Source organism: Corvus kubaryi, unplaced genomic scaffold (assembly GCF_017639235.1).
Source record: "Corvus kubaryi isolate FWS band 111438036 unplaced genomic scaffold, C.kubaryi_AGA036_p1.0 132, whole genome shotgun sequence".
Taxonomy (NCBI): Eukaryota; Metazoa; Chordata; class Aves; order Passeriformes; family Corvidae; genus Corvus; species Corvus kubaryi.
Window position 1 is genome coordinate 4,960,524 of NW_024580666.1, and position 23,719 is coordinate 4,984,242.

Sequence of the window (23,719 nt, forward strand, 5' to 3'; positions counted from 1 at the left end):
TTCATTCACTGAGTGAAGGGGCAGTGACTGTAATTGTGCTGCTCTTCATGCAAGCCTTGTCTCTTTTAATGGAGAAAGGACACTTAGCTAAGTACTGAGGTTTATAGGAATAGTAAGGAATCACTTATTAAAAAAAAAGAGAGAGAAAAGGGACAATAGAAATAGTGAGGTAGTGCTGACATTAATTCCAGCCACTGTCAGTCTAACATCTTATTTATGAATAAGGCATCATCCTCTCTGTCTCAATTCAAACTTGTTCATCACAGGTAAACAACAATTACTTTGTGCCCTTAGTCAAATGATCTTTATGTAGGGAGCAGGGAAGTGGTGGAGGGCAGGAAGTAATAGACAGAGAGTTACTGCTCAGCTCAGAAATGACATCCTACCCAACAGCAAATGACTGAACAACTGCAGTGGAACAGCCTGACTCACCAGCATTTCAAACAAGTCTGAGCAACGTTTCTCTGCCAAAGCCTTGCTGTCTCACAGCTTACAGCCACATGGCTGACATGAGTCCAACAGATCCTGCGCAAGGCTGAAATCCTTGGCTAGAGGTTTAGAGTGGACCTTATTGACAAGGCAGTGCCAGTGTTTCTGAGATTTCTAATGTTTTTGATTGCAACTTCACGAGGATGGTTTAATGATGTGTTGATTACATCCCACTAGAATAGGGAAGAAAAGACCTATCAAAGTTTTCTACCAAAGTAGAAATTGTCGCCCCTTAAAATTTCATCTTTTATAAATATAAATTTATCACTTCTACAACTCGGTGTCATTGACAGCATTTCACCGAGAGTGTTTCTAAGTTTTCTGCATTATGTATTTATCCTTATTTTTGAGATTTATGCAAAGTTCAGAACCAAACTATTTCTTTACATGCAATAAAAACGAAGTAGCAGTTTTAAGCTTTGTAAAACAAACAGGAGAAGTAATAAATGAAATAAGAACCTTATATTATTTGGCATTATAGTACATCTTCCAATTTTTTTAATGCAGACAGTACTAGATACTGATCGTTGTGAGAGAGTTTTAGTAAATGTCTATATCATAACTATTTTGGTGTGATAAAGTAATAAATACTAACTGAATATTTTTAGGACTAACCCAAGGAGAACTACCTCCCAAAAGTAGTTACTCAAGGTTTGCTTTCAAGCATAGAGTAATGAAGGCTTAGCACAGATTTGCTATAGCAATTGTCATATATAAAACAGGAGAGATTTACATACTAGTCCAGAAATCTCCTGAGATTACCTTCAGCATGATACATCACTGTCACAGTGCAGAGCTGCACAGATACAGCTCAAGCATGTCTGCCAGCCCAACATCACTTGAAGAATGAGAAGGATTTGGGTGCTGTGGATGTGGCTGCTGGCATTTGGGGATGACAAAACCAGTTAGTGCTTTCTGCAGTCACTGGGCTTGCTGGAGGCAAAGCTGCTGGGCAGCTGGGGTGCAGGCTGGTCAGGTAGCACATCCCTTCTGGAGGGGAATAGGAAATTGCTGTGAAGCTCAGCTGCAGATGGAACCACAGAAATCTCTCACAAGAATTCAGCAGCTGCTGCAAAGGTGCTTTCAACAATTTTTTTTTCACGCCAGCAAATTAAACAATGATTGTATGATGGTTCTCTGCCTGTGTGGTGTACAATGGGTAACAAAGCAGGTACAATGTAAAAATGCCTTTAAGGATTTCCCCTCATTTCTCCACTCCTGAAAAGATTTATAACTTCATTAGGAGGAGAGGAGATTTAAAAAAGTCAAGTCTCTTTAGATGAACTTTCATTCACACGTGTCACAGGGAGCAGAGTGGTATTTGATGCTGCACCTATTATAGGGGCCATATACTTTCTTTGCTGCCCCATGCTCCCACTCTTCACCCTGCACCCAAGCCAGCAGAGAATTACTAAATTAAGCTGAAAGTTGCTCTATTTTAGCAGTAATACAATCCTGGAAAATAGAAGAAACAAATAACTGGGTATCACATGACTTAGATAGTATCTTTTATTTGTAAGAGCAGAAAAAGTCTTCATTTTCATCTCTCTTTGTCTCATACTAATATAATGCAAATTAACAGAAGATCCCAAAGCATGTCCGCAGAAACACTGTTTGTCTTGTACTTTCACATCAAAACTAAAGCAATATACATTATTTTAACTTTTTCCATTTTTAATACGAAAGGGCTCCACCATTTCACAGTGAGAAAAGATTGCACTTCTAGCTGATCAGAATAGAAAATCATTATGAATAATTAACTTAATTATTGTTGCCTGTTTGCTTGTCTTGTTATGTAGAATATTAAGGACTCCAGACTGATTTTTTTTTTGCAAACGCACATCTCATTTTACGCCTGTGAATTTTCTGCATGGCAGATTCAATACATCAGCTCAGCTCCCCTTAGCAAACTAAACCAGATAGTACAAGATCACATACCAAGGGTCAAGCATGGTATGGCTGGCAGCAGTGGGAACATGATTTCAAATCCCTAGCAATGAAATAACATTTAAAGAACATGAAAGAACTGCACAGCACTGCTGTGGGTGGGATATCTAAATTTACTGTTCAACAGCAGGCCTTCAGGAATAATTTGGTCCTGATGAGAGCTTTATTTTTATATTTAAAAAGTAAGCTAAGAAAAGGAATTAAGAACAGTGATAGTGGGTATATTCAATAGCCTGAGAAAGACAGATAGAGAATAAAAAAAGATAGGTCTGGAGGGATCTTCAAGAGGTCATTCGGTCCCTCCTTCCACCCTAAAGCAGGATCAGCGATACCTAAATTTGTCCTGACAGTCTTTTTTTACCCTTTTCTTGAAAATGTCCAGTGGCGTGATGTCTTTTGGCAATTCACTCCCACGCCTAACTATCATTACTGCTAGGAAAATTCTCATAACATATAGGTTGTGTATGCCCTTGCAGTCTTAGGCAGTATTTTTTTTCTTGTCTCCACTGGACATTATTAACTCCCTTTCTTGAGGCAGCATTTTAAGTATGTGGGAAGAAGTAGGGCTAAAAATAAAGAAGACCAGTTTTGCATGTAAACACACATGTTGGCTCTGTAAAGACTATACACTGAAAGAGATGGCTCAAAAACACATTTTGGTTCAGCAATTATAACTGTGCTTCTTAACACAAGCCCTAGAAATACCCATTTGATACATGAAGTACAGTGATAGGCTTTGCTTTTTAAGTGATAACAGTCTTACCTTCAACATCATTTGCTGTAAAATGCATAAATGTTTCTAGGATTTAATTGAGAGAAGCTAAGATGTTGGAAGTCCTAACTTTCATCTGTAGCTATGTTCCATATGAAGCTAAATCTTGTGTACAAATGAAGCAGATGACTAGATACAGGACAAGGATTTTCGCGTCTGCAATAAGACAATCATCTAAATGAGGTTGCTGCTTTTCTTTCACAGATTACTGACTTCCAAAATTGTTCTATAGTATTGCCAAAAAATCACATTTTGCCTAGAAAAGTTATAGGCTTTTTCTTTTCTTTGTCAATGTTTATGCCTGGAGAAGAGAAGGCTCTGGGGTGACCTTATCGCAGCCTTTCAGTACCTAAAGGGGGCCTACAAGAGAGCTGGAGAGGGACTTTTTACCAGAGCATGTAGTGATAGGACAAGGGGGAATGGCTTCTAACTGAAAAAAATCAAATTTAGATTAGGAAGAAATTCTTAACTCTGCCTGTGGTGAGACACAGGAAGAGATGGCCCAGAGAAGTTGTGGATGCCACATTCCTGGAAGTGTTTAAGGCCAGGTTGGACAGGGCTTTGAGCAACCTGGTCTAGTGAAAGGTGTCCCTGCCCATGGTGGGTGGGTTGGAACTTAATGATCTTTAAAGTCCTGTCTAATCCAAACCATTCTATGGTTCTATGGACATTCTTATGTAAGTTTATTGTTACAGTATGATTGCCTCAAATTTCAGCAAGCAAAGGTAAAAGTACAAGTGGGACAACAACAATAGAATACATCACAGATTACAACAAAATTTTCACTTCTCATCTTAGAGAAACAAGAAATAATATTTATACCAATGTGGTAATACTGACATAACAGAGCATATGTAGCTGGGTGTGGACTAACAGAAAGTTAAGTTTTACAGTGTGATAAGCAATGACTGCTACCAGTGAGACTGTAATACCTAGGGAATTTCAGTTTCATTGCGAGATAAACTGGTGGGGAACACCACAGAAGTAGAGAGGAGGAGTGTTTATCCTAACCATGTCCTGTGCAACGAAACATAGGGATGTCCTGTCTCCACAGATGATTGTGGGTTCATTTCTGTGCTGTGAAGGCATCCATACTTCTGTGTATGGAGGACACAAAACCTTGAAGGGAACCAGCCATGGGGGACAAGATTTCTCTCATGCTTGTCAGTGATACTAAGCCTTAACTGACTGAATGTGCTTTATAAATCCATCACTAGCAACTGTTCATTAAAAGCTCCAAGTTCCTCCAACAAATCAATATCCTCTCCTCCTTAAATATCATATACACAAAACAGATGTCAGCTGCCATAAGGAAACCGTTGGCTGCAGAAGTATGACCACCTACTACCTCAAAATAAATAATTTTTCATTGTCTTGCCTTTCAAATTTTTTTCTGACTTCTAAATTATTCACTGAACTTAATCATACCTGACACACAAGCCTGCAAAGTGAGAAATGTGTCCAACAGCTTTTCCCTAGTTTCAGAGAGAAGAGAAAATGGATTGCAATAATATGAATAAAAAGTAATAGATCATGCATCAGTGAATGTGAGCTGGGAAAGTTACTGCCTAGGCCAGTAATAGTTCCAGAATACTATTCCTTAGGCTGCCTGTCCAAAACTCAAGGAGATGCTTCTCTTTCTCTTTACTGCAAAATTTTAAAAACTCCCTGTTCAAGAAAAGAAACAAAACACACCTCAAGGAACATGGAAAAAATTCCTTTGCTAGCTACAGGTTTGATAAAAATGAAAGAGACTGCAACATGAAACAATTACACCAACTGTACTGAAAACATACTGTAAAACACTAGTAAAAGATTAATCAGATTTATTCCTTTTGTACTAATTAGCAAGTCATTGTTTCCTAATTGGAAGTCACTCAGCAAGAAAGAAAATTAACAAGCTTCCCTGCATGTGTCTAAAAATATTCACCATAATGAAAATGTGGTGTTGCACCACCTCTCCCTTCCCCCTGTCTGTGATCTGGGTCAGATGACTTTAGCAGAATGAGGACACCACCTCAATTAAAAAAAAAAAAGAAAAAAAAAGAAGAAAAAGAAACAAAAAAAAGAAGTGTGCTTTTGTTTATATGACGCCTTTTTTTTCCTGGATATTTTGGAGTATATAATAGCAATATAGAAACACCTCAAAGTAAATAGGCACTCATTCCCAAGACTGGGATGGTTTTCATACCTAAGGATTTATGATGCACCGTATGGTGAAGAGTAGTCTAAGGACATCAGCTTCAGTTTGCTTGAATGACACAACAGCCTGGGCACTGTTTCAGGCTAAAATTATCCATACAACCCTTATAATTTCCCTCAGGAAATTACAATTTACAAGGACCAGGGGATTTCCTATCTTGAAATATGTCTTATACTAAGTAACAATGGAGTGGTTTGATTTTCCTTCCAAGTCATCCTAGCACAGTTGGTGCTGCAACTCTGTCAAGATTTGGTTAGTAATATAGGTTGACTTCGGCTTGATGGTTTGTCCTCCAGGAAGTGACTTGATGAGTTTTCAGTAAGGTGATGTAAAAGTTTGAGTTCAGTTGAGTATAAATCAGATATACCTCTTTCTTCTTGCTTTTGTCACTGCTACTAAGCTTGCTAACAGATTCTACCACTTAACTGAGCTTGATCATTTATTGTGATTTGCTTTTCAAAACAATTTAATCTGCAGATTCCCATAAACATACAAGTAGAAAGTACTTACGCTGTTTGTATTAACACATAAAATTATAAGTGTGGGTGTAAACAAATAACATGCCCCTATTTTGAGCTATTATTTATGCAATGTCTCTGATAAACTTTAAAGTTAGGAATTGTTTGGTTTATTCTAAGCATCACTCATCTACGCATAGGAATAGATGCAGCTATGATGGAAGTTATATAGAAAAATTCTTTACCATGTGATAAAAAGGAGAAAAGTCTAATGCTCATAGCCTCACATTCGCTCTTTATCATCAGTGGTGAAACTTGGTGTGGATTAAAAAGTGGTTTTGGTGTTTATAATTGAATTTCTCCTAATCACAGTTGACTGGAAAACATCACATGCCTAGTAAAATACTTGAAAAAAAAGATTTACTAAGAAAAACCTCAATTCTGTTCTTCTATCCTTTTTACATAACTTTTACAAATGCATCTACAAAGTATCAAGATCATTAAAATTTTCAATTCAGTAGTGATCACAGAGTACAACTTGTCTCAGAAAAATGTTTATGATGATCAAATATGAGTTCAAAAGCAAAATACTGCAACTGTATTTAACCCAAAATCCATGGCTACAAATAAATTACCATTAAGTTCTGTAATATGTTGCAAAAACCCCCTCCAAACAAAGAAACAAAAAAAAGCCCAAATAAAAGGTTCAAGTGGATGAAGTCCCCACAATAGCAGCACTAATGAGTTAAGAAGCATAATCTGAATCTGTATTTTAAGCAGTGAATGTGCCTGCAGTGGAGAAGAGGAAAGGGGGAAAATGAAGTAGAAAACCTCTGGTGACAGGAACCATCTTTCAGACCTCTTGTCCTCAACAGAGTTTTCCAGTCCCTTCCATATTCCTTATCTTTTAGGCTGGGAAAATGCTCCCATCATGTTGTTCTTTGTGCTGACCCACCAGCTTCTTTGCCCATAGTCCTTCAAAAGAACAAAAGCGATGGCTGCAGATCCTTCTTTGCCTTATACAGCTATGGATCTTGATAAAGTTTTCTGGAACTTCACATCTTTCAGATTCCAGTCTCTCTAGCAAGCTTGGTTTTAGTTGGCCAATGGATTTAAAAGTTACTGGGAGCTGGAGGTGACAGGTTGGCGTGGGGACAGCAATGTAATTGCATACTTTTTTTCCCAACCAAACCATGCTAAACATAAGCAAGGTACATATACATAGTGAAGGAATTTGTCCTGATTCAAGCTCAGCTGTAACAGAATTGTCACTTATCTGTCACCTGCACCTTCTTTAGAAGTTTGCTAACCAGTCTATTTTCAACCTACTTATAAGTGAAAGATTTTCCCGCTTTTCGGGAATGGCAAGAAAACACCACTTTTTTTTTTTTTCCAGCTGAATCAGTTTATCTAGGCAGTAAAAGCTTAAACACCAAGAGCATATTGCCAGCAAAGACAGAGGAAAAAAAATCTGCTTACTTCCTGATAGGATAATGAGAATGCAGCAGCGGAGGTGTGTATTTCAAAATCACAGCAAGCTGTGCTTTATCCAGAATGGTACCACAGCATTTGACACATGTGCTGTAACCACATGGAAACCATGGCAATGGAGGAAAATTGTAGGAGGAAGATTGTACGGTATAGCAAGGAAAAAATCCTCGGCAGAACCAGGGAAATAAATTTGTATTATGTAAAGGAGATATGACACAGTTGTGCTGTTCAAAGGTTATTCCTTGTATAAAAAGAAACATTGGTAACAATGAAAATACTTCCTTAGAAGCGTAGGCACATGAACGGTGGTAGGTAGGTAGGTGGGAGGAACAGCGTGGGTTGTGAGACCAATATTAGACTTAAAGGAGTCAGAGAGGAAAAGTCCCAAAAGATGAAAAATCCCTTCAAAAACAACAGTGAAAGCAAAAGGGAACATGTTTTTAACTTGTTTGCTCTGCCAGAGATGAAAGTGCAGCCAACTAGAGACTGCATACAGCAAACTGAGAAAGGGAGTAGCAGAAAGAAGTGCATCAGGAAGATCCCTGACAATTACTGCTGTAGAAACACTGCTCTCACAGCGTGCTTTGTTCTTCATTGGCAGAAAACCCCCATAATTAAAGGAGCGAAATACCACTCAGCTTTAGGATGTTAATAATACCCTGAGAGGTCAACTAGAAGGTCCACTAGTGACAGTAAAAGGCTGCCTGCTGCCTAGAGCAGCCTTTGGCTCATTTCCACAAAGCTCTTATTCAGGTGCAAATTGAACCCAAGTCAACAGCAAGCCAAGGAAATAACTTGTTACCACGCTTCACACAATTGCCTGATGACCTATATTCAGTGAGTTAGGGACCCTAGTTAAGTCTCTGTCCAACACACCTGCAAAAACTCTACCACAACTCTCACAGTAATCAGGATGAAAAACTAATGTCATTGTGAAGGTCAAGTCACACTATTAAGTAAAGTATGAAGAATTCTGGAAACAAAGACCTAGCTTAACAGAAGACTTCAATTCCCAGACCAAGTACTCAGCTGTTTCTCATAAAACCCCCAGAAATTATCATGTTCAGCCGAAAGGAATGAAAGCACTGCATAATTATGTATTATACAAATTGTCTCTGAAAGTGAAAGGTTTCCCAGGAAGAGATATTTCTTTAAAATATCAGCATAGATTAAAATAAATAATTCTATTTCATCCCAGTTTATGATGAAAAGTCATTGAAAAAGAAAAGTTATTTCATGCTTCCTCCTCTTTTTTGTTTTACTACCATTTACCATTTTCCCTTCCTTCTTCTACCCTATGATTTATGTCCTACTTCTGCACAGCTCCTAAACTTATGTGAATTTTACAGACTGCAGCTTAAAATTAGGCACATTCCTAAAAGCTTTCCCGAATAGGAAGGGATTAAAAAACATGGGAAATTAAGTATTTATACAAGCACTTTGCTGAATTACAATGACTTGAAAGCTAAAAGCTTCTGCTGCCTGGCACCTCTGGTCTAACATCCTCTGTGGGTGAACAGTGACATGCAGGACTTTTGATTTTTCATAAATCTATATTCTTTTGCAAATCCTGTATCTACAGAGAACAGAAATGACCAAGAGCAAATACACTCATTGTGATGCATTGTGCTCCACATATGCTATGGAACTCTGGAAAGCATGCTCCTAAAAACTCAAAAAGAATAAGCTCCGTGCCTGAAAGTGTGTCCATGCATGAAGCATGGCTGGATGGAGTTTGTGGTGGTAAATAACATTCATCTTCACCTTGCAGAGGTTGCAATAACTGATCTCACAGGAGGAGTTCTGGCTCAGGAAAGGATGTGGTAAAGTCTTCTGGATGATGAAAGGAATCACTAGATCCCTTAAGCAAAGGCCAGCTACATTATGAAAATCCCTGCAGAAAATGAGATTGCTTTCTCCTTTGGACACTAATGGAAAGACAGAGAAGAAGCAATCCCTGGCTTCCCTTGAGACAAAGTCAGGCAGGCTGCTACGGGGAGCTGCAGTAAGCTTTCTTTTTTCTGCTGGTCTAGTCATCACTGACGTCAAGAGCATGACATTCTTAACAAGGATCAAATGCTTTTCTCTAAAATCTGTTTCTCAGATAAGATCTCTGGGAAAAAATGGGGCAGAGGAGGACAAGGAAGGAAGAAATTAATAAGGGAAATGCAGAAGGAGTCTTTTGTCACTGATCATGGATACTAGAAGAGATAGAGATCCTTTTAATTTTTTTTTCTCCCCATTTTAAAGCTACAGCCTTAGGCAAGTTATACTAAAATTGGTTTCTTTTGGTCCAGTGAACTACAACTCACTATTATAGTAAAGAATTGTGTTAAAGACAGACAGAATTGTTGTTGATTTTAAACCCACACTATTTTCTTTTATGGACATAATTTATTTTCTTGCTTTAAGGGACCTTTCCATTTTAGAATCAATTAAAATAAAACACTAATACAAAATTGTCCATTTGTACAACTTTCCTGAGAATTTGGGTGGCTTTTTAAAACATAAATATAGGAAAAACGAATAGTGACATTTGAAAACCATAAAATCATGACTCTTTTTAAATAAAGCTTTCATAAACAATTAAAAAAAATCGATTTTTGGTTTTCCACAAAGTACCGTGCAATTCTGAGCAGGAAACATGGGTTTGTCTACTTTCAGATGGTCTTAGTTCTTTTTAATTACATCTCAGGTGCTCTCTGGAGTTGCAAAGACTATCTTAGGGCTAATTTCACATGTTGAGTATATATAAATACACAGTTATGCAAAGCTTTTGCAGGCCAAAGCTGTAATTTAGCAAAGCATTCAAAGAGCAGACCTACTGTACATAACTGGATGCTCACTTAACACTAACAGGTTAAAATACTTTGCAAATTCATAGCGCAGTCCCTTTTCAGAATAGCATTCTGAAACATTCCTATATTTACTCTTGTTCAGAAAGAAACCCATGCAAAAATAAGCATGCTTGAGCACATTTGTTCAAATACTTTCCTGAACCAGCAGCTAGCACTAAAGAGAAGAAACCAATAGAAAACATAGAAAATGAAAAGAGAAGAAACAAACGTAGAAGACGCATGTGTTAATGGAGAGCTGTATGTGGTAGAACATGGACTTACTTGAGGGTGGTAAGCTCTGTAAGGGATGGCTGGGTGGCCTTGAGATAACTCTCTCTCCGTGCAGCAATCTTTGGAGATGGCTTTGGACTTGTGTCCGAGTCTCCACTGTCATCGTCCCCCATGGCTTTGATGTAACTTCCACTACGCATTCGGCGGCAGGGAATCTCGTCATCTTTTCCTCGGGGAGTGTAGCCAGTCCATTCATCTTGAGGAACCTGAGGTGATAAACACAATTCTCTTATTAGTATGCTCCTCCCAGGTGTTATTGGTAAGCCACAACAGAGCCATAACAAAAACTCTGATGGTCAAAGGCCTGTTCTCAATCCCATTTGACCATGGGTTGCTGTTGGAATGGGGGCCCACTTCTCTCTCTGCATAGTCACAAGCATCTCTGGAGTTCTTTGCTATTTTCTATTACTTATCTGGGAAGTTTCTAGCAAACATGCTGACACAGAAGCCTTGGTTAGGTTTAATACTGGGCTGGATAAATCTGGTTTTTTTTAGCTATTTTCATTCAAAGCATTTATAAACCAGATCAGGGTATGTTTGGTTCAGCTCAACATATTGAACATCTTTGGGGAGGCACAAAAACTGAAATACAAATCTCTATATGACAATGTTTTCTGACAGAGTGTACATAGGAATGCTCACCAGGATGATTTTGGCTCAAGATACATTTCAGATTAGTGGAGCTATGTACTAATCATCACAAAAGTAGGTTTGCAAGTGTGAAATTTTACTACTAACGCTTCTATAGCTTAATTGGTGCAACTGCACACCCGCAGCTTGCAGTGAGCCTCCTTTTGAATTCTGTTAGTCTGAGTGCCTGAGTCATACAACTCTTTATTCCCTTCTTTTTCTTCTTCTTCTTAATGATGTGCATTATTTCTCTTGATCTGAAGTCAGTGCTGTCCCTTCTTTGTATTGGAAATCTGGAATGGTGGGAATGTGCATTCATGAGATTTTGAGACATAACAAAGGACAGTCCAAGAGCAGAGTGCTCTTGCCCACCCACTGTCTCCCTTCCTCTGCTCCTGTGGCTTCTGACCACATAAACCAACATCCTTCTCTTTCCTGTAACCGCAGAAAAAACATGAAGTGGAGCAGGACCTTTGAAGCTATTTTGCAGAAACACCATTTTTATCTAAAGGTGAACCTGCAAAAGAGGTTTTTAGTTAAACTCATTCTGTGGTAGGCTTAAATACAAGTGGTTGTCATTTTTTAGTTTGCTGCTTCTCTGATTCCTCTCAGTGAATCAATTCTATAAACCAGCCACAGCTATAATGCTCAGAAAACCTTACAAGCCACATTAAATAAGGAGGCACGAATCTAGGTTACTAAATTTGTCTTGCAACTTACAAATACTCTCACCTACTAGAATAATCTTTTCTATGGGAAGTGTGTTCTTCATCAAAATTTACCTTCTGCTGAGGATCTTGTGAATCCCATTGCAGATTTCAGCCAGAGCATTTATGTGCCAGCTTATTTAGACAACCAAAACTAAAACATTGGAATGCTTGCTAACGGCTTAGCTGTTGATTCCCACTACAAACAGAAGTCTAAGTCCAGAGGCTGTAAGGCCTTTCAAATGTTACTGTTAATACAAATAAATTTTTATGGCCTTTTTAATGGCCTTCTATCAATCTATACTGCTATAAACTGCAACTGTTTATTTTTGTATACCACTTTGTATAGCACTGTGGTATACAAAGGAACAAAGATATTTAATGGTCCTAAGCCCATATAGGCTTGTTACTAGTTATAATTAATTAACCATATTAATTTTATTAACTAAACTATTCACAACCTATGTCTTTGCTTTGTTTCCCGACAATTTCAAAACCCAAGACCTTGCCAACCTTCTTCTTTCATTGATTTTTTTTTTTTTCCTGCTCCTGACATGATTATTTAGGGCCTTCCTTAAACTGCCAGGCTCAAACAGTCCTTCTTTCCTCTTGTGTTCTGTTCTCCCCATTCTCTCTTGGTCAAGTCCAGCCTTGAAACTCTCTTGGAGCTTCAGTATTTTCCTCAAAGAACTGAAGAGTTAATCCTGGATATCTACTCTAGGTTTCCCCTTTATCAATATTCTTTCTTAAGACTCAGTCTCCCTTCTCAGGACTTAGTCATTCTCAATTTCTCCATGTTTTATTTAACTAATTCTTTCCTTTGTAAAGAATTTAAGTGCCTTTTTAAAGTAAATTTCCATGTTGTCTTTACATATCCTTAAGTTAATGGCTCTACAATTCTTCCAGCAGCATGCAAAGTTTGTTGTTGTGGGTTTTGGGGTTTTGGGGAGGGGGGGAGGGGAGTTTGTTTTTTGTTTTGTTTATTTTTGAATTTATTTTCCTGGGCTCCAAGAATCTAAGTTCATTGAAGCAGAAATACAGTTCTAACTCCAGTTTTCTTATTGAATGATGACATGCAGAATTGTGCATCTATAGAATATTACTGAATAAATACTCCTAAAACCACCTGAAATTTTCTTTTAGGATAGGGTAAAGCTTTAACTAAGACTAAGAGTACTAACAGAATCTACTGGAAGAACAGGACTAAATGAACAGCTCTAGTATTTTTCCACATTAAAAAAAAAAAGAAAGCAGAGCAATATTTCCATTCTGCGACTTCTAAGTTTATGCCTGGACCAGATCTGGAAAGATGATGCTTTCAAATGAAGGTAACACCCATCAGAGGTTTTGATTTTTGATATAGAAGAGTACAGAACATTTTACACTCCTCCCTTAGCCACTTATGACAGATAGAGTATAAAATTTTTTTCAGGTCTTATTCTTGCATTAGTTCTAGGCCTAGAACATCATCAAACAGTGAGTATACAATCTATATTCATACCACCTCTCACATACATTTTGGAACCTACAGCTTCTGCTTGTCACTGTAAAATTTTGACTTCTCAAATCACTCATACAAAAAAGAATTTAAGATAAGTTTAGTAAAATCAAGCTCTGCTGGCATTTTGATGACATGCTCAGACTTCAGTCAGAAGTTTAAAATCTGTAATAGTGTATTTCCAATCAGTTTTTAGGCAGCTATTAGATATCGAAGTCAGAGTATATAGAGAATCTGGTAATTCTTAGAGGATATGCACTTTGATCTGTTTAATATTTTATTCATTATGCTTTAATTGAAGATCTTTGCTTTTTCTCATCAAGATAAATTAGTGAATTAATCCTTAATGCACTAAATAAAGTATGTTAGTATATTGTTAAGGTTGGTGTCTTTAACAGAGAAAAAGTCAGGGGAGATAAAGTTACAATGTTCATACAGTGCCCATAATTCGGGCAAGCTGAACACCTGTAGTTTTATTAAGTCATAGATACACTGTTAAATTTAATGCCATAGTTTATAGGAGCAATACCAGTGAGTGATAAGTGTGGAAAAACTTACTTTGGAATTATTGACTTCTGTTATCAATAACCCCACGTATAAGACCTTTTATCCCAAAGATTCTCAAAATTATTTAGATACAATAGGCCAGGTTTTGAACGCTGGTTGCAATGGATTTTACCCCAAAACTTTCTATGTACACATGCAAACCCTGTGTACCATGCTGAGGTTTGAATGCACTGCTCTAGTCCCTCAATTTGTACGATGTGATTGGAAGTTTCCAGTTTGAGCTCTGGTCATATCAGTGAAGTGAGCAATCACTGAAAAACAACCACTACCTTTTTAGCAGCTTTTCTACTTTTTCAAAAACACTAGTTTCAGAGAAGGCAAGATGAGCTGTTCACACAGAGACCAGGGCAAAGCAGTCTCAGTGAGTGCCACAAACCCACTGGCTGGTTTGGGTATTGGAAGTCACCTGCATGCACAAAACCAAAGGAAATAATACAAAAGTGACCCAACTTCCATTTCCGTATTATGGGTTTAAGGGTAAACCCTGTATGCATCAAAGAGAAAAGGATGGCTGTGGTTAAAAAGCCATCCAGATTTAGAGAACAGCCTAAAATACCAACCCAGATACGCTTCCAAATTCACAGAACACATTGAGGAAGTCAGAGTGTTTGCACAAACTACTTTACCTGCCTAGATAAAGCTGCAATAAAAGAATGCAATGGATATTCGATTTAAAAGCTATTTTAGTTAAACAGTTTGACCATGGGGATTTTGTGCAGGTGTTTAAGTCAGGTTTGTTTTTCTTTAAATCTTGTTTTTACTTTTTATTGTTTGTTTGTTTACAGTAATGTTTCTGTATATTAGCGAATTTGTAGAAAAAAATTTGGATCCAGCTCACCTTTATCTTATTTCTTCTTTTTTCTTATCTCATATTCACAAGAGCAAGAAACCCTAATTTCAGAATTTGGTGTAGGAGAAAACTGTAAGGCATCGTGTAACTGATAAAGAGCATTTGCAGGGTAAAGAAACAATTTAGAAGTTCTGCCTTGGCTATTAACAATTGTAATACTTTTTATGAAAGGGTCTCTGCCTGTGTATTATTTGAGTAGGACAAACAACCCTTAAAGCTCAGCATTTCCTTTCATTTCAGGCAGATAAAATAATGTCAGCATTTTAATACTGCTGTGCCTATAGTCAAATACCTCAAGCAATACCTACTAAAAGAAGTGACCTGATTTTCAGAGTGCTTTTTTGGTGCCTAAAAAGTATTGGCTGTAACAGACATGGCTGTAACAGCTCATGCAGACAGTGCAGTTTACTGTCGCAACAAAGTGTTTCATATCATGAGAAGAAAGTAAAAGATAAAGCCCTCTCCAAAATAAAACCTGCAAAAATAAAATCAGTCAGATTATTTCATACATTCTGTTTCTACACATATGGTACCACACATCCTGTAGTGTGATTTCTTCTGCTAGTCTGGAAAAAATGCTGGGAGAAGTGTCTATGTGAACCTCCAGCTTTCTTATTTTATTTCAGTCAGGGGGTCTGCACAGATTTTCCCACAGGCTCTTACTTTGTTTGAATGGCCTATATTATGCCTTGCAAGGTCACATACTACACTGCACACAAGTGCAAATGCACAGTATCTGCTGCCTTAGAGGATTAATGGGATTAAGATTGACATACTTGAGATAAAGCTGTTTTATGCTTTTAAGAAAATCATATTATCCAATTACCTTGGCAATACCATTTTTCCAGTATCAGAATATCAAGAGGGAACATCACTTGCATGATTGTTTTTGCTCTCATGAAGAACAGAGAAGAGCTAAACTCAAATCTAACAATGAACATAATTGTTTCTATTAAAATAGAACTATTATTAATCACACTATCAAATTAATAATGATCTTGGAAACATTTCATTCTCTAAGTGATCTTTAAGCTCATGTACAAATCTTTACAAGCCTAAAAATCAAGAGTGTACTTCATATATACGAAAAGCATAGTAAAACAGAACACCATTATTACTTGAATAGACATAAAAAATATTCAGCAAAGGCCTCTGAGCCATGCAGCTTACTGAAACTTAAAACTTCAGCAAACCCCTGGAAATAAATTGTTACATGCATGAACACTAAGCCTGACAACAGTTTCTTTCTTTTGATTAAATGGCTGATACAACATTCTTTTGTAAACAGAGCAGACTATAAAGATGAAGTACTGCTACTAGCCAACATCTCACCTGGATCCAGCATCATTTAGTGTATAGATTACCTGTCCCAATCTTTAACTAAATTTATATTGCTCTGCAAGTGTTCACACTTTGTCATTAGCCAGGTTGTACTGACTTGTCATTTCCTTTAATGCATTTTTTGATATGAAGGAACTGGATTTTTTAATAGATAGTCTAGGACCCCAAATAAACTAAATTAACAGGTATACTGGCCCCACAGTTTTCAAACATTTACTTCATAAGGTCACATGTTGTAGTATGTGAAATAATCCCAGACTATAATGACAAAGCTAAAGAAAACATTTTAAACAATTTCTAAATAAATTAGAATATCTAATTTCCTTTTTTTTTTTCTTTTTTTCCCCAAATAGTTTTTAACTTACCTCACTGGATGAAATAGCAAAGAGACTGTCTCTATAGCAAATTAAGTTCATTATTGATCTCTAGTTTGCTTTGGTTTATTGCAGCTGAAATCATTAAAGCTTCTCCCTGTGCTTTGCCAAAGCAATGTGGATGACTACAGAAGTAAACAAAAGGACTGGAAGGAGTGGCTAACCATCGCTCACAGCAGCAGACTTGTAACTTTAGCTTTCTATTAGTATGCAAATACCTAATGAAATGAAATCACACAACTGAAGAACAATGCCTAATGACTGCTCAGTGCAGATTTTTCAAACCCATGCAATTTGGTCTTAGTCATTATTATGCCTCTTCTGCACGCTGTAAAGGAAGTTCCAATTGCTATCTTCCACTTACTGATCCTATTCCTAGCACTCATGAATATTGAATTAATCAGACCAATAAGGATGAGTAGCATTTCTTTCTACCAATGTGCATATGTTAGGAATCATTGAAGTATGCAAAAAAAGAGGAAGCCTTAGAAAGCAGAAAGAAACATATATGTTTAATAAGCCTCAAGTGTTCTCAAAAAGGCAGTTAGGAAGGTTGCCTTTATTTAGGACAAATTTAATATGCTCAGTATCTGCAGCAACATTTGCTTTAGCTTGCACTATTTGACCAATCATTGTAGGAACCCAGAGTTCTACTATAAATTAATTTAATTTAGCTAACTAATCTCCGTATTTTTTTACAAGAGGGGAATTAACACCAGAACAAAGACCTCTCCAAGATGTAGCATTACTTCCTCCATGCTGTGCCCACCCCTTCCATCAAACCTGAACAAACAGGGTGAAGAACTGCAATCTTCCTTCACATAAGAGTAGTTTGGAAAGTCTTCTAAACCAGTATGAATTCTGAGAGTCAGCCAACAGACAAAATTCTTCAAGAACCACTCCAGTTTACAATGCTCATTCGCCAAAAGGTGTCTTGAGCACTGGTTTGTCAATCTGATTCACCTTCCATTTTATGAAGAGGAATGCGTGTCTTCTAAATGAAACTACCATGTCTTGATTCCAGGTAAATTTTATCCTTCTGCTTTATGTATAAAAATCCAACCAACCGTGAAGAGGGGCATACCAATACAATGATTCCAGCCACTGCCTTTCAAGTTTGCCACCCTTAAACACCTTCTGCAGAAAGGAAGCCAAACAGCAACTGCCACATCCATTAGCTGAGGTAAACATAACTGAAGGTCACAGATCAGGGCTCTTGGCCAGGATCTCAAACTAGAACTGCTTCAATGATACTCATGGATGATATTCTCCAGTGGCAGAGGGCAGACATTCATTCTCATCTTTTGCAGTACCCTTGAAGCATTCAAAGCCATTGGTTATAATGACATATGGTTTCTTGCCCAGTTAAGGATGACAGGATGACTGCTAACATGAATACCAGTCCTTGAAAGGACACTTTCAATGACTAGCAATAGAGAAATATTCTCTCATTTCATCTTTATATCTTCTTTTGTGGTGAGTCACTTCAACACCTGCATACAGTGACTGGTTTGCATCCAAAGCAATACTGTTAGATGAGATGCCATTTTACCTTTCTCTCACTACATGCACAGGCATTATCAGGCAGACAGCAGGAAACTGGCTAGTGGGTGGAGAACACTTAGCTGATTCTGTATCCTTGGAAGAAAACAGATGTGGTGGGGAGAGCATTTTGAGCAGCAGCCCTTATGCTGTTTCTTTTGGCTGGCTGTAACTCAGTAATCTCTGGTGCTTTGCTAATGCTGTGTTCTCACAGGCAGCAACTCTAAGTGATGCCCTGAAACTGCCATCTCCTGCTGGCTGTTGGCTTCTGTCACATTTTAGTGGCCAGTGGACAGATTTCACTGAACTTTCACAATGATTTCTTTTGCATTACAGCAATGCTATACACCTGTGAAAGAAGCTTTCATTTGGCTGTAAGGAAACTTTCCTGGTTTCAGAAAATCATAGTGTGTCTTCTCAGTGACTCGAAATGTCACCAAATGGTGACCTGTGTTCTACAGTAGTGTCCCATAGGATATGAAATCAAGGCCATACTCTTAACTCTCATCTGCTAAAAACTGAATTGCTACAGACCAGGAAACCTCAAAGATTTCCTAACAAACTGGTGAGCAGGCTGGGTTATGTCAGTAAAGCAAAAATTAGACACAAACTTACTTGCATAAAGGACTCCTGGACACAATTCAGAGACTGTCTTTGGAAGCCCTGGCCCATCAGAACTGTCACAATGCCTTTTCCAACTGCATGACACATTGCTTAGTCTTTGGTGAGATAAATGCATATCTATCAGAAGCCCAAAGAAGACAGTGCATTGCACAGTTTCAGGGTAAGAGGATGAAAGGACAAACAATATACAACAGATCGATGTTCTTATTGCTTAATTCAGTAGTGACAGAAGCTCACCTGTCAAGAACCACAAGAGCATTTGTAAGGCAGAATAAAAACTGTGGCCAGCTAGCCCAGCTCAAACCACTCCTCTGGCACTGTAGTATTTCCTCACTCAAGATCTGTACTATGAATTCCATTCTTGAAACAAACACAAAACCCCAACCCAGTAACTGGATGAAGAGAAATACTCCTTATTTGCACTGACTGAGGAATATGTATCACTGCTTAGTGTTTTCTTCCCCATGTACTTCACATGTTTCCACTATAAAAGTTAAGGTTTCAAACTCAGATGCAGATTGAAATTATCCTCTTTGCTGGACTTGACTTTCTTGAAGATTTTTTGCTTTACTCCTTTTTTTTTTTCCCCCCCCACAGTGAAACCACTGAAAAGAATAAGAGTAGAACACTCCAAACATTTAAGGCTACAGAAAAAAAGTCAGATCCACGACTGAAACAAATCTTATCCATGAACAAACTGAAATAGATACCAAATGCCAGCTGTTATATGCAGCCATAATTTTAATAAGCATTTCTGACACAACAGTATATATAATGTAGTCTCACCCAGGTATGTTGCTAAATCCTACAAATAGTATGCCAACAGGTTCCAGCTGCCAGAATTGCATTCCTTAATGGATGCACTATTAGAATACATTAGGGATGCTAACAGAATGGACTGACAGTAATTCAAATTAATCTGGAAAAAATAAGGTCAGTGCCAGTATATTCAATACTGAGAAGTTACAGGAGGACAATAAAACTAAAGGACAGAAAATTAAGGAACATGGGCAGATAAAATTGCAGCTGGCATTGCTGTAGAACAGCTCTCTTTGTTCTTAGGAGGCCCCCATTACTCAAGACACCAAAGGTCAGCACAGCTTTCAATTAAGCAAATCAGAACGCACCAGTTGTTAAGGTTAAATGAGTGGCAAAATTATGATCACTAACATGGCTGACAGTATCCAGGTTCCTTTGTTTGTTTTGTTTTTTAGCTAAATTAAAGGACTGCAAAGATGAGGAAGATGACTATCCTGAAACACTCTCCTACACATTTGTATAGCAATCATATCTTGGGTGGGTTTCCAGGAAGGCTAAATAACCAAGATGCCAATTTAATGTATTTATCTCTTAGTAATATACATTTTGTAAATAAGCTGTTTTCTGCTTTATTTATAGTTTCCACAAATTCCCTAGATTTAGCCATTATTCATATTACCCACCTCATGACTGAAAGCCCAAAATAAATTAGCTTTCTGGGAATATTTTTTTCAGTATTAATATTAGATATTAGTTCATTTTAAAAGTTGAGAACATTTAAGAATTTCCAAATGTTTTCATGATTATTCCATTACCTGGAAGTTGACCTAGAATACATTAAAACATTTGACAGTATTTTACATTTGTCCAAATTGTTTCACTAGTTTATTAAGAATTATGTTTCACATGAGCTCAGTAAAAAAACCTTGAAACTTATACCTCATGTACTTTGTAGTTCTGACTGGAAAACTGAAAGAAATAACATGTGCTTCACTAATTTACAATGTATAATGGAATATGAGCTAAGAAAAGGCAAGTCATCAGATACATGAAAAATGGAAGATCTATATTAATGGCTGTTAGTACAACTTTCATGTGTATAAAAACAAGGATATACTGGAAGATTAATTTGAATATGGTAGTTGCATTTGAAATGCAAACACCATAAATGAGGAAAACACAAACTGAAAATGCAGATAAACTTGCGTAGACAAACCCAGTATAACAGATCTAACATAAATTGCTGTGTCGTAAGGATAAAGGCTTTGTAATGTAACATACCACATCAACAGATCACATTACACTTACTGGTCCTTATTAGCACCTGACCCTAAGGTCTATTTGGTCATCCATGGACACAGGCAACAAAAAGAGGGTGGCTGGGACTGGGATTCAGCAGTATTTCCTAAGAAACTGTGTTTGTCCTGAGACTGGAAAACAAGTCATTCAGATGATGAGCTTCTTAGCACTACACCTGGTATAGCAGCACACATTACAGGCCACCTTCACACAGGAAACTGAGCGCAGTACTAACCAGGAACCCTTTGGCACCAGAAAATTCTTAATATGCCCAGAAACTTGGCTTGTATTTTTATAGTATTTCTCACAGTATCCCACTAAAGAAAAGCTAATGTGGAACTTCAATGGCTGCACTGTTGCACCCACCTTCTGCACCTCAGTTTTCAGAACTAAAATTTCCAACCTTAGCCTCAAGTGTCTGACACAACTGATGAGTCTCATCAGTTGCAATGAAAAGAAAACTTATGAATGACCCACATAAGAAGAAAAGAAAATTAATACAAAAAGCATCATTCTTTGTATTTTTCTCAATCTCTTAACAAATGAACCAAGGACAACAGGAATAGTAATTACAGGGAACATTAAATGGCGAAACTATAATCAGAGCCAAACTCTGCAGTGTATTTGATACACTTTACCTCCAAAAATAATGAATTCATAGAAAACAAGAGTGTCAAAAAATATCTGCCTGTGTATTTAGACCCTATTGTTCGCAGCAAAGGACTGCTGGTTACATTTTGTCTTTGATAGCTTTGCTTAATTTCAATTTTTTCCAGAGGAGAAGCTACCAGAGAAGTAGAGGCTGTCCACCACTTTATAATTTTTTCTTTCAAGGGAGGGAAACCATTTTGAAGAAGCATTTTGATAAAACATGAACAATTCCTTCTCACCTTCCTTCACTGTAGTCCAACTGTAAAGCTGGATCGAACAGTAGCACTTCCCTGAAGAAAAAATCAGCTCAAAAAAGGAACATTATCTTTCTACTATCCAGCTGCTCACTCTTGAAAGGAGAAATAGAAGATAAAAATGCAATTCCATTGCCAAAATGCAGGTAAGAGGCAAAGATTTGCTTGACAGTCTTTAGACTATTCTAGGATAGTATCTGTTTCTGAGGATGCACAGTGTTGACCCAAGCCTCCCCCAGAACTCCAAGGATGGACACTGTTTCTCAGCACCAGGGCTGGAAGTGGAGCCTGATGGGATAAAGAAAGCCAGTGCAATGCAGGAGGACTCTGCACTTGATCCAAATTCCAAATTATGAGAAATAAGCCCATCTGTAATACGAACTACTGCCAACTCCTTCCACAGAACAGTTAAGTGGAAAATATCACAGCAAGCAAAATAATTGTTTGTTATTTCCAAGTCTTTATGCTGAGGATTCATGCAGATATTTTTGTGATAAAAGCCCTTATAAACAAATGTGAAGTCAATGTCACCTGTGATCTCTGATACACTCAGATCCATTAGGATAAAGAAAATTATCCTGAGTACCCTGAGTTGAAAATAAGTCACTCCTTCATTGAATTCAGATACTGTCACAAGAAGAGATTGCATGAGCAAGTAGCTGCTCTTTGAAGGATCAGAGTTTATGTCCTGAGAGTTTAAGTCCTGCAGCATAGACAAAAACTTAAATAACAAGTGAGTTGATAAAAGCATCTATTTCACATTTAGTGAGTTAAAGAAAGCAACAAAGAAGTGTCATAATAATGAAATTAATATCAGAGTTGTTCAGTGTTGTTGTGGACTTGCAGCTTTCATCTCATTTTGTGCCTTTCCAATTGTTCTAACACAGGACACCAGCCTTTTGGTACAATAATGAGAAGGGCACCTGGAAAATAACATACACAGAGTAACTCTACAACCCACTAACAGAGTAGAACTTTTCTGCTGTTAATATATATTTATACTTCAGGATGGAAAAAAGGCCTCAATTAGATTCTGTGCCCCATTGTGTTGGGCATTGTGGAAACTCAAAAGGGAACAAAGTCCAAGCCCCAAAGGGCTTGCAGTGCAAAAAGAAAAGTGATATAGTGAAGAGAAAAGCAATGGGATGCATTCAAAATAGACTGATTTTTTTAATACCTATATGCATTTGTCAACCTTTCAAGCTGCCAAGAGAGAAGAATAATCCTGACCTGCTTCCTCAAATCTACTGTACTCTGTTTGAATATTACTTCCAATGCTAACTGATACCTGGTTAAGAGTCTCCATTTTTAAAAATAGTTTCAAACCAATTATGTTTCCCTTGATTTTACAATGGCATTCACAATTAGAAAGAATGAAACAAAATTAAGTGAAAACTGAAATAAAACTACCAGTGAGAATGGGAAACACAGTGAGAATGTAGTTACTCTAAGTGAGAATTTAGTTATTCTTGCCCTTGACAATTGTTGGACATATTTTCATACAGACACAGATAATGCCCTCTAATTCCACTTCAGGAGTCTATTCCTGTCAGTTAAACATTATCTAAAGGTCCCTGTGGAGGTGTTCATTTAAAGCTGATGCTGGCACAGTTTTTCACTCTTTTCTAGCCATCTGGTCACATACTGAATTGTCTGCTATTTTATCTAAACCCAAGAGAAGGCTGAAGGAGTAAACAAAAATACCAACAAAAAAATCTCAGGGTTCAAAGTAACCACAGCAATCAAGCCTAAAGTTATGTTTTCTTCTCACTCACAAAATTCACACAAAAAACTCACAAAACCTCAAAAGGTTGCAACCTGAGGCTATTTTGAAACCCCTCTCCCTCCCCACCCCATACACAGAGCTGTAAACACGCTGAGCATTTGTATTGCCCCCTCTTCCTCCACCCCACTCTCCTAAACAATTAACAGAAAATATACATATCCATTCCTTTATATTTAAGACTTAGAATCCCAGAGGCTGGTATTCAAAATTATTTTGCACGACACTCCATAAAACCTTTTAAGATCAATTTTTAAATGCTGATGCCTCAGTCCTACGCTTTCTCTGCATACTGACTTAAACAACAGAATGTGGAAGCTGACTGTCTCATTAAAGCACCCATATGAGAGAA

General features: G+C 37.5%; 1 protein-coding gene across 7 annotated transcripts in view; it reads right to left on the bottom strand.

Annotated features, from left to right (window-relative positions):
* DLGAP1 (DLG associated protein 1) overlaps positions 1–23,719 on the bottom strand; it is a 419,505-nt gene that overhangs the window by 114,051 nt on the left and 281,735 nt on the right. For 6 of the 7 annotated variants that reach the window (XM_042030616.1, XM_042030634.1, XM_042030590.1 and 3 more), the window contains one exon: positions 10,480–10,694. In XM_042030616.1, coding sequence (XP_041886550.1) covers positions 10,480–10,694 — 215 coding nt within the window. Of the gene's footprint in view, positions 1–10,479; positions 10,695–16,446; positions 16,513–23,719 lie in introns of those variants that run through there. The other variant, XM_042030643.1, reaches the window with a different exon arrangement.